General features: G+C 42.3%; 1 protein-coding gene across 2 annotated transcripts in view; it reads right to left on the bottom strand.

Annotated features, from left to right (window-relative positions):
- Positions 1-9,492, bottom strand: part of caln1 (calneuron 1) — a 53,474-nt gene extending 43,982 nt beyond the window's left edge. The window contains exons 1-2 of one of the 2 annotated variants that reach the window (XM_044031405.1): positions 9,364-9,492; positions 324-445 (exon numbers count right to left, since the gene is read on the bottom strand). In XM_044031405.1, coding sequence (XP_043887340.1) covers positions 324-438 — 115 coding nt within the window. In that variant the 5' untranslated portion in view covers positions 439-445; positions 9,364-9,492. Of the gene's footprint in view, positions 1-323; positions 446-7,734; positions 8,164-9,363 lie in introns of those variants that run through there. The other variant, XM_044031404.1, reaches the window with a different exon arrangement.
- Between the last annotated feature and the right edge of the window lie 2,735 nt (positions 9,493-12,227).

Genomic DNA, 12,227 nt, shown 5'->3' with positions numbered 1-12,227 from the left:
TTTTATTTGTACTGTTCACATAAAAACCCAGGGCCCAGGTCGAAATACCGAAATTCCCCTTTAATCTCTTCCTCACAAATGAGGTTCATGCCAGAAAAGGTCCTAAAGAGGTAATAAATACAAGTACACACACTTTTCTCCTTTTTTGAGTGTCTTTTTCTACATTTACAGAAGCATCTGCTCATTTTTTGTGGTATAATGGTGCCAGTGATTATAGAGCAGCAGCAGCAGCAGCAGTAGCCGCAGCAGCAGCCGCCAAATCACTTCAAATGGACATTAAGATAAAAATGGCAGCAGCAGCAGCCAGATATTTAAAGCCTTACCGTCCAGCTCTTCCACAGAGATACTGGCCAACACATCACTATCACTGTCTGACAGCGAGCGGCTCAGGTAGTTTCCCTTGTAGAGCAGACCTGCCGTCACATGGTGGAACGGCATCTTCTCCCTGCAAGACAACGGAGGCAAACATTCAGGCGTCAGTGACAGATGCAGACTCGCACTCTCTGGTATTTCAGACGATTCATTCCGAGACCAAGCACCAAATCACAGCTCTGCACATTAAACATGGTTCTAAACAGCGTTTATCAGCGGTATTTCATGGACACTGTAACGTAAAGTGCTTAAATAAATTCCCTTAAGCCAAATAAAAGCAACGCCACATGTGAAACTGTCCGAGATCTGCAAATGAAGCAGAACTCATTCACTAAATGGGAAGTCGCGGAATGAGAGGGACTTGTTTACTGTTAACTCCAAGTAAATGTAGTGTGTGTGTGTGTGTGTGTGTGTGTGTATATGTGTACTGTATGTGCAAATGTGACTGAGGCAATTCATTATTCAATAAGTCGAAGTTGCCCAAAGAGGTTTGGGCAACTCTTTTTCCAACACTCTAACTGGATTTAATCTCAATGAGAACTTTAAGCAGATGCTTCCGAGACAGAATGAGGAGTTCAGAAATGCAGACAAAAAAAAACACTGGCCTCCTGCGCTTGTTTGTCTCTTTCATCATCAGTCGAACTTCACACATCATAGTGAGGCCCCACAATCACAAAAGCCAAAACATTAAAGATGCATTTAAAACATCAGCGTTTGTTTTTTGGAAAGCTATATGACAAGTTAGATAACTCAGTAGTTGTGTTCTTTTAGTTATTTAGCAGCAACTGCAGCGTCGTTTTCAACATTTTTAACAACATGGAATGGATTATATTATGATTCTTGGTTCTATTTGTTTGGGAACATGAAAAAGTTGGTTCCCAGTTGTAAAAACAAAACATTTGAGGACATCATCATTTCGAGATTTGAGATTTACTGATCGATATTTTTCAATGACATTTTATGGACCAAAAAATAAGTAGAATCGAATTGAGAATTTAATCCAAAAATAAATTTTGGTTAAATATTTCATAAAGCCACAATGTGTTTAAAATGACCATTTTATATTAAACATTGTCCTGACCTATACACATCATATTCTACAGACTGAAGAAAACTGCACAAATAGCACACAGTCCTCATTTTAAATGTATAATTCCAATGAAAATGAGGAATTATGTAAAGAAAATTAACTAAATAATCGCATCCAAAATCGTTCAGCCCTAATATGAAGTATTTTTAATTATTCAATAACTATAAATAGTAATGTTTTGAAACAGCGCCTTCAAGTCCAGTGACAAAAAGAATAGGAGATGCATTCAATACATATCAGTAGAGTTAGTATGGAAAAGAAATCCAAAACATGAATGGAGGTTGTTGTCTAGTAGAACTGTGATTTTTCTCAGCCTCGTTCATGGTTTTTGCATCAGTGGAGTTCACCTCTCCCGTGTAAAGGCAGGTCAGTCAATCACAGACAGTTACTACAATCACAATGAAAGATTGGAACAAATAGCCTTATTTTTTCCAGTATTGAATCACAGTTACCCACCGGTTTGAAAAGTGGCCCCTGCATCTTTCTTGTTTGTCAGTTCAATAAACATGTGCATCAAGATGTGAGAGACTCTGCTTAGAGCTCCGACTGTAATGTCAGGATTTTTTAACTTCCTGATTCATCTATTACTGAGTCATCTCCCTCAGCTGTCATCAAGAATATTACTAACATCCCTCTTCTTCTCGCCCTGCATTATTGTCACGAGGCAGTCCATACAGTGTCAGCGGTCTGATGAACGTATATACCATGATCGTTTGGTGTGTGTGTGTGTGTGTGTGTGTGTGTGTGTGTGTGTGTGTGTGTGTGTGTGTGTGTGTTGCTGGAGTCAACAGGAGGAAATATTGATCGGAATGATTTACCATGCAGGGACAGAATTTACATATATTTCACGGTAGCACACTCTGCAGTCTTGAATAAATAAATGACTAGTTTTAGGAAGCGTGAGAGATTTTGATAAACTGGTGTTTGTGTGATTCTCAATGAGGAGGCATTCATGGTTTGCATTCTCCAGTTAATGTGGCTAAAAACTAGCACTAACTAGCACTGATTAACAAGGGCTGGGGTGCCATTTGATTTACCGGAGGAAACGGGGTCTGGAGGCTGGACTCAGAAGCAGAGGTGATGGTTTACTGGAGTTTAAACACTTGCTACAAATGAGGTATTGATAACAGCGCTGAAAAAGCAAACTGATCAATTACAGTAAAAACGCCTGAACAAAAACATCCGTCATACACTGGAACGCTTCTCTTCTGAATGGACCAAAGTGATGGAGCTGCTTCAAGCTTCTCTTTCATTTGAAACACTGAATATTTATTATTTTTGTAGAGGCTGATTCGGAACAGTACAGTATGTATTTTTCTGTGTTTTCACAAGGAATAGTACCAAAATAACCAGCTTCGTACATTAAATTTTCCCTTAAAGTAACAAAATAATGGTACGGTACGGTCTATTCTCACACAAAGATTGACGTCTGGAGAGACAAACAGAAAAAACGCTTGATGACTTTGCATGTTGTCGTCGTCGCACTGGTACGATGTCCACGTTACGTCTCAAGCCGGAGCCAGGGCTTTACCGTTTCAAACCATACCGTACTGTACCACGATGGAAACACATGGAATCCTGTCCAGGATGGACCCCGCCTTTCTCTCTACGTCAGCTGGGATCAACTCCAGCCTCCCGCAACCCTCATGTGGAAGATAAAGCGGTAGAAAACTAATATATTCCGATACCTAAGACTATAACATGTACACCATCTCCACCTCCTACACACAGGATCTTTGGTGCATTTAAAGCTCAAGTATCTTCATTAACGGAGGATTCTATTTTTCAAAACCCACTCCAAAGCCTTTTACCACTTTAAAACTATGACACAGCTTGACAAAGATGACCCGACCTCTACTAGAGCATTACAAAAAGACAATTTGCATCAATGTGACATGAACGAGACCAATAAAAACATATGGACTCTCAAATAATGATGTATGAAATGTGACACCACTGGCAAAGAATCACTTACTACAGTATCTTAAATAACCAAATAACTCTCAGAACATAACAAACAAAAAGGCTTAAAAAGCCTACTTTTAGCCTATTCTTTACATTCAACTACACATGTTATTCATAACTACACTGTCTGCGAATAACAGCCCCTGATACTCGACGCCTGAGGAGGAAAGTGTAGAACCGAGCTGTTCATAGCCGTCGGCAAGATTACACTTAATTAAAGTGATCAAGGTCTTAGCTGAGACCCTCAGGGGCAGGACAGTGTACAGTAATCACTTAAATCATGAGGTGATCGCCACAGCCTCGACCAACACTGTCGTTCACCGCGTACAAAGAAATGAAGGTGAGGATTTAAGGGTTTACAAACGAGCCATACAAATGACTTCAGATAAAAATCACTGGTTCAGTATTCTCTCTACCTGTGAATATTCACCATCACTTATTTTAAATGATAAAGTGGTTAACCCTTTAACACCAAGCATATCACAGACGACAGGTTCATGCAAGCACACTCTGTATTACCGTAATTACGCAATAACGCATTCCAGCGGTTTCTGTGCGTGGGTTTTCTCCCTCAGTCCAAAGGCATGCAGATAGTTAGTGACCATACTTTAAGTGTGAATGGATGGTTATTTGTGTCTGAATGTTGGCCCTGTAATAGAGTGGTGACCTGTTTGTGCCCTATATAAAGTTCTTGGCTGGCAGTGTGGATTCAAGGAAAATCAGATTTTAGCCACTTAACAAAAGGCTCATTTAATAATATCTACGACAGCTTAAGTCTACAGAATCTCAAGAATATGTTTGCAGTTGTATCCTGCAAAAAACAAAACAAAAACAGCCAGTAAAGAAAGGAGAAAAAAAGCAAACTATGTCCCAGTGATTAAACTTCTGTATCTTCAGACTCAATATTGACTGAAAGATTTTAGATCGCTGACTGAACAAACATCACAGTGGAACAAAGGTGCAGACTCAGCAACTCGACCGCCAAAACAAAGTAGAAGAAAGCAGAAATTAGCAGGTTCACCTGGGTGTCACGTTTACGTCACTGTTGATCGGAGCCTGAGCCGATAAAAAACCATTAGACGTGTGACTGACCACTGATTGTTTTCACTGACCGCAGACAAAAGCCAGGTGTTTGTGGGTTTACGTGGAGAAGAAGAACATGAACATGATCTGCTAGTAATAAAGTAATAAAATTTACAAAAAGGCTCAGTGGAGAAGCTCGTGTTTCTTTTTTTATTGTGATGTATTACACTGATTAAAGTCATGATTCACACGAGATGGAAGCGTAAATCGATGGCTTTAATAATGATGAAAAGAAAAACCCATTTACAGTGTATGCACATATGTATATCCTTGTTTATTTCCACTGCCTCGCAATAAACTATTACAGCATCATTAAAGCCCTTTTAAGTCTGCGCACTGTGGTCCAGACTGGCTCACAGCAGAACTGAACCCAATTAAAGACAGAGGTATAAATAAAATCACCTCTACTAAACCTGTGTGTGTGTGTGTGTGTGTGTGTGTGTGTGTGTGTGTGTGTGTGTGTGTGTGTGTGAGAGAGCGAGAGAAAGAGAGGGGAAGAAACGTTACAGTCAGTGACACTTCAAGGATAAGACAACGATCGCACGTCTAATCAAAACTCATCGACCCTGAGGGAAGAAACAGTCAATGCTGCTGCGTGTCCTCAACGAAGTGGAGGGAAAAGGGAAGACGAGTTCATTACACTCCGCAAAACGGCCGCACAGGGAGGCGTGGCTACAAGAATCAGGACACTGACGTGTAGAAATCAAGGAATTCTAACTGTGTCCCATTTTACAGCCAATAAAAGAGTCAAAGAAATGAAATGCACATTAACAGTTACAGTGATCACATGGACAAAGCAGTTACATCCCATATTAGAGAAACTTATATCAGTTACTTGGTGATTTTAACCGGTAATCTGTCGGTCTGTGATAAATTTAATAAATAATCTTCGTAATCATTGGAATAAGGGCTGCAACCATGGACCATTGTTATATGGAGCAAAGAAACCAGAAAAAAATCACATTTAAGAAGCTGAAAAATCACAACATTTGTTTTAATTCCTTATAAACACTCTGATTATTTGATTGTCAAAATAGTTAACGATTCATTTAGTAATCAATTAATCGAGTAATTATTTAGGCCTAAAGTAGATCAGATTACATTTCCATTATAAAATAACATTAATCTGATGATTGTCATTACATTACATTACATGTCATTTAGCAGACACTTTTATCAAAAGCGACCATTCAATACAAATGGAATCGAACTTGCGACCATGATGTCTTTGGTACACAAGGTAGGGTCTTAACCACTGAGCCACTCCACCCCATTGTCTTTAAAATCTCCAGAAAAAAACATAATTTCCCACATGATTAGGCAAATAATTCTCATGATGCTAAACAATAATTCCCTAACATTAAGTGTGATAAATCATCAGAGGGGTTCACATTGTCCTTTGGGTCTTTGGAGGATTCTGTGAAGCCTGACAAGAGGGGACACATATCATCTGCTCTGTATAATAACTATAATATCAGTAATTATTTGACTAAACCTCCAACTCTGTCTCTAAAGATGTGACAACCTAATCCCAAACCCGTCCTCATCCCTGAGTCTGACTCTGTGGAGTTACAGAGAGAGAGAGAGAGAGAGAGCAGCCATGATGAAAAAGGAGTTCAGCTTATTATTCAAAGCATTTCTACATGACAAGGAGGCCAGATGGCAATTTGTCACATCCGACCGTGCAACACAACAACAGCCAGCGACAACGGACCAATACAGAGGGTGACACAAGGCGAACACTGCGTACCAGCAGCAGAGCCGCTGGCCACAAAAGAGGACCCGTGCCACTGTGACAAAATGTACGCACAGAAAATCAGGGAACTGCTATTTTCTGCACTCAGAGACAGTAAACAACAGTAAACACCTACTGATCTGCTCTGAGTTCAGAAAGACAGAAAGAAAACATGTGCTGTGACATCACAGAGGGAGATGAGGTCACGCAGTACTGAACAGCCACCAGGGGGCAACTCCACTGGTTTCCCATTTAGAGGAAATCAGATGATCAAGTAAGACACATGTAAGTGGACATCAGTGAGACAGTTGATATAGACCAATAGGAACCTGGTTGCGTCTGAATTTCTAAGATGTAAAACCTCAACATGACGTCGATCACATCACAAAACTCGGAGCAGTTGAGAGGGACAGTATGTAGGTTTGACTGAAGAAGACACAGACAGGTCATATGTTTGGAAAAGCTATAAGAGACTCCGCCCCCAATACCTGGAAGTTGTCGTCTGTAGTGAAACTGTGGTACACTTTCTCTGCCATTTTTCCATGACTGGCTTCTGCTTCTGCTTTAGTGCCGTCACACATCTACAGCTTGTTTTGATGACTTTGGTCACAAAACAAAATCACAGGCAACACATACAGTATCTATGCGTCGCTTTAACGCTTGATGGTGACCGTGCCTGACGCTTGGTGCTAGAAGTCACTTTTGGAAGTTAGCAGAACAGTGTCCATCACGCCCAGTGTAGCAAGACTTGCTAAAGTTGCTAAAGTGAAGGGGACACAGTGACTGACAATGTTGGTTGCACTCTGTCTGACAGAACTCTGGTAAAAGGTTAGAGACCTTTACTGTTTCGGCAGAAACGTGATTTGACTGGAAAGTGCCAGTGCTGAAATATTTGAATAACCTGCAGTTGTTGACCACTTCTTAGATTTGCAAACTTAAGTTTTTAGCTCAGTGTAAAAAGTTTCATCATCTCCCACCGGAGCCACTGAGGAAACAACAGCAACAGCCAGACTCTGAGAACGTCAGATCAAATCACAAGAGAAAGGAATTCTGGTCACGCTCCAGTTTTAATGCCAATCTCACAACTTGGCATCAAGCAACTCCATCCACTCATGCGAATGTGTGTAAACACAGTGAACCTCTGAGAGTACTGTATACACTGCGACAGCAAACACACAAATAAGCAGATAAAGAGCGCGGGTCATTATTAAGATGCATTATTCAACAACTGCTTTTAATCAGCCAGCTCTGTCTGTACAACACAACAAAACAAATGTGTGCGTCAACATCTGTGCCTGCTGTAGATAATGAGATGAAATAACAGCGAGACTCGCCATAAGCTTCCGTAGCAGCAGTTAAAGGTTAAACAACACACAGGTGCTTGAAAATTCAGTCAGCTTAGCATCTACAGGAGTCAAATGTTCTCCAAACTGATTAAAGAGACGGGAGTGTCCCACAGAAGCAGCATCTCTCCCATGCTGATTCTTACCCACACTGGAGGCTGTGATTGTACTCAGCAGGATACTGCAGCACAACAGGCTCCCTGACTGGACTCTCCACCACGTCCACTGTCCCGTCCCTCAGGTACGGGTTCCCCGGCAGGTCGCCGTTCACCTCGGAGTGTGTCCCAGCGGGCGGCGGAGGCGGCATGCCGGAGGGCTCCGCCGTCTGTGGATCAGGCTCTGTGACCTCCTCCTCCATCAGACTCTTGGATGCAGTAGTGCCTCCACCCTCAGCAGCAGCAGCAGTAGCAGCAGCAGCAGTAGTAGTGGCAGGAGCAGACTGCCTGTCCACACTCCACTGAGACGGGCTGTCTCCACGGTTTGGGCTTGTCCCAGAGCAGCAGCATCGGTTCCCAGAAAACCCTTGTTTAATATTTGAGCTGTGAGAGCAGCAGGTATGACAGCTCCTCTCACGCTCCTCTCCTTGCCTCCTCAGTCACTCCCTCCCCTCTGTCCCCATCTCTCCCCTCTGTTCTCTCTCTCTCTCTCTCTCTTGCTCTTTCACTCTCTCTCTCTCTCTCTTACTCTCCAGTGCAAACATTCCTCCACATGTGGAGGCAGAGTCGGGAGCTCATTAGAGAGTCTCGGTGACAGACTCAGCGCTGCCTGCAGCTCTGCTCACAAAACACTCAAGGCGAGGGTAAATGCAAGAGGGGGAGGAGGACGAGGGGGGAGACAGGGTGAGTCAGAGGGTGAGACAGGGTGTGGACAGACAGCAAAGCCAAAATGGGCATGGGGAAACCAGGAAGCAGGAATAACAGATTAAAAGAGAGAGAACAAGAACGCAGTGATGCTGCTAGGTACACGTCCTGCATTCAAATCTGAAAGGACGCAGTAAACTGAGTCTCAGTGCATCACAGGGATATCATCAGCTTATCATACCAGCATCACATCATGTATCTGTTCATTTATCACACACAGTCATCCTCAATCTCTGCATTCATTCAGACATTCTACACAAAACCTTATGTTTAACTACCTAAACCTAACCTTTTTTTTGCCTCATTAGGACCAGGTTTTGGTCTCCATGAGAACTACTGGGCCTGACATGGGTCCGTGTTTATGGCATAAAAGATTATTATACACAGGCACACACGCTTTGCTCACTCTTCACGTTGTGCGCCACCTTGTGGAGCATTAGCGCACACTGGAGGCTGTGCAAACCTCATATGATGGCGATGTTGAGGATGGGGCGCTTGGTGGCTAAGGTCCCAGCGGGGTCCACACTTCATAGTCACGGCTCTGCTGAACCCCGTCATCAAATCTACCCACGTTCCACCTCCACCTCCACCACCACCATCATCATCATCAACAGAACATTGACTTATAATTAACCTGTCAGGCTGAATATTCTAGATGTTTACAAGTTTGTAAAAAGGTATCAAAAAATTCATGAAACAAAGACTATGATATTGTTACTGTATTGTTATTGTTATCTCATTACGCACGAGGGAAAAGTCAAATGTGTGTGTGTGTGTGTGTGTGTGTGTGTGTGTGTGTACATCTGCAGCTTCTGACCAAACGACAACAGGTGAGAAAGAAACCATCAAAACATCAAAGGGCTCATTCATTTCCCACTGGTTGTGATTATTCACGCTCTAATTTGACCACTTTACCTGTGAGGGCGGTGAGGCTTGTCCGAAGGTGATCGGTCAAATCGATTCCCACTGTAAAATCCACTCAGAGTCTCTTCAATCAGCCTTCGTCGATCGATCCGGGCTCCCTGTTGTGCTACTGTACTGGTGAATTACTTGCAGGATTACGCCTTTATTTTTGTGGATACAGTGCAGTTGTTTCTTCCCATCGTTAAAAGATGGTGAAAAGTGTCACCGGTTGTTGTTTTTCCTCTTATATGAAGTCTTCTTCTTCCTCCTCTTCTTCCTCTTCCTCCTCCAGCTGCGGCAGAAACAGCGGCGCCTTCACCGAGTTCACTTTTCACCAAAACTCCCATTAATCATTTAAAACTATCTCGCTCTATTGTTGCATCCGGTTAAAATGAGCGAAGTCAGAAAAATCCACGGACTGAAGCGCACACACGCTCCCCCCCCCCTCTCTCTCTCTCACGCACGCACGCGCACACACACTCACACACGTGTGGCGCGTCAAAGATTGACGAGCTCGGCGCGCGCGGTATCGATGGCACGAGACGCTCCAGTCCAGAGCAACGCGCAGGCGAGACGGTGAGCGCTGATTGGCTGCGTTGCTTTAGTCGCTTTGTTGTATCGTTTTCAACCGGATTCAAGATTTGCACCACGGTTTTTTTTTTTTTGCTTCTTCAAGATTTTTAAAGAAATATGTGTCAAGTAAACAACTCTTTCAATATTTCAATCATATTTCTATTTTTATTTTAGCAGGAAGTCACATTGAGATCCCAGGCCAAGGTAGCAGCTGTATACAATCACAATAATGACACAATAATGACATTGAAACAGCACATTTTCTTTGCTCTTTCAAGAAAACACCAACAGGCATTTGTCTTACTCGTACCGCTGCATTCAGTTAAAGATTTTTACCATTATTCCCACTGAAAACCCACATAAATCAGACCGGTTTGCTCTTACACTGCAGGCGAGGCACTTATTATGGTGTAGAGACAGTGATGAAAACACGTAGAATAAATGCAGTTTCTCAGGATTTGTCTGCATTTAAAAGAGGCTTCAATCAATAAACATTCAACCAGGATACTGAGAAGAATCTTTGCATGTGTGTGAGAAACTGTTTAAGGGAAATAAGAAGTTGCTGTCACCCTGACCTAAAGAAGAGTCAAAACAAATCACATCACTCCTTTATTGATATTAAAACAGAAACATCCTGCAACACATTGCTCCTTGGCATAAAGAACAGATTGTCCTACTAAGATTTAATAAAGTTCTGACATTGTTCCATCTTCCAATCAGTGTCTCAACAGCGTTTCAGGGACCATATTTTAACAAAGTCTAAAAAAAAAAAAATACAGACAATAACAAGTCTGATTGATGATCAATGATTGGGTTTAATAGCTGTTAGAAGATGTGATGTTGGGGCTCCATGCTCTCTGCACAGCCACTCTCTTTCTCTGTCTTTGTCTAACACGAGTATTGTGCGTTAAATGACAGACGTGTCATTTTCACTGAGGACAAAGAGACCAGAAAAGACCCTGACACCCACACTTTAGTGTCATGGTTTCAACAGTTTTCATCTTTTAAAGCAGATAAAGGACCTCTCGCCCCGCACAGTGAACCAGTGTGAGTCATTAGGTAGAAGTCACTCGATTCTCTATTTCCTCTACTATTTATTCTGAATAAGACATTGTTTTTGGTCCTGGTGTTTGTTTGTTCTGCGTAGAAGTTTGTTTCATTCAATTTTATGATTCTGTAAAACATCTGATTGATTAAAGACAGGGAACTGCAGAGGAACGTGGCAAATCATTACTCACATGATCCACAGAGGGTTCACTTTTTAATAAACTGCAGTCTCTGCACTTTTATCAGTTGTGGGTTTATTGTGTTCCTCATGCAGGGAACACTGTGACACACACACACACACACATACACACACATATCAGATATCCAATCTGTGCTCAGTTCCTACAACACTTCAGCCGTGGAGAGCTTATCACCATGAGATGTGTGTGTGTGTGTGTGTGTGTGTGTGTGTGTGTGTGTGTGCCTGCGTGCCTGTGTGTGTGTGTGTGTTCTCGATGGAATGAGTCACAGTGTCGATATCCCTGCTGTGGCTTCATCTAACTTTTTCTCAAAGATGAATCTAATGAGTCAATAAGTCTGTTCAGGATTTGCTGTAATTAAATTAGAACTCCTTGCTGATGACCAGAGCTGGGTAACATCTGGTAACGGTGCTCAGATCACGGTGTTGGGTGTTAGGGGTTGTCATTGCACAAGCACAACAACGTTGGATTCCTTCCAGAGCAGGAATATAAAGACACAATATTTTTCACTCAGTCACTCACATTAATGGATGACTCAAGTTGAGGGTTCTTTTTTGTCTCCATGGTATTTTAGTCCATGCTTTCATAAAACATGGACTCTTTTTTTCGCGTGTGCATAAAGGACTTTAGAGTGGCCTTCAAATACCAAAAAGCAGTCTTGCAAGATCAGGGTTTGTCACTTCCGGGGAAGCTCAGCTTCTCTCTGAGTCAAAGGAGCAGTGGGCGGGCGTGGACGCTGGGTTTCTGCACGATGATTGGAGGAACTGTCTAAAAGGCGGAACCAGCATTTGATTGACAGCGTTGCTGAAACATACACAACGTCGGAGCCTTTTCTGCCTCAGTCCTCTGTGGATTTTGCGAGAGTCGTCTGTCGACTAACAGCTGGTCGTTGTGTGTTATTTGTACATGTACACTGTAAATAAAAACACTATTATAGCATTTCAACTTGACATAATTATCGCTTTTCCTTGTTCTAGTTTTTCGTTTGCAGAATTCATGTATAAATAACTGAGCCTGAAAATGAGCGTCCTCTGTTTCAAAGACCAGCAACCGCCA

The sequence above is a fragment of the Solea senegalensis genome, linkage group LG8, assembly GCF_019176455.1.
Source record: "Solea senegalensis isolate Sse05_10M linkage group LG8, IFAPA_SoseM_1, whole genome shotgun sequence".
Classification (NCBI taxonomy): domain Eukaryota; kingdom Metazoa; phylum Chordata; class Actinopteri; order Pleuronectiformes; family Soleidae; genus Solea; species Solea senegalensis.
Note: the sequence above shows the minus strand (reverse complement) of the source record. Positions and strands in the feature narration are given on the sequence as shown.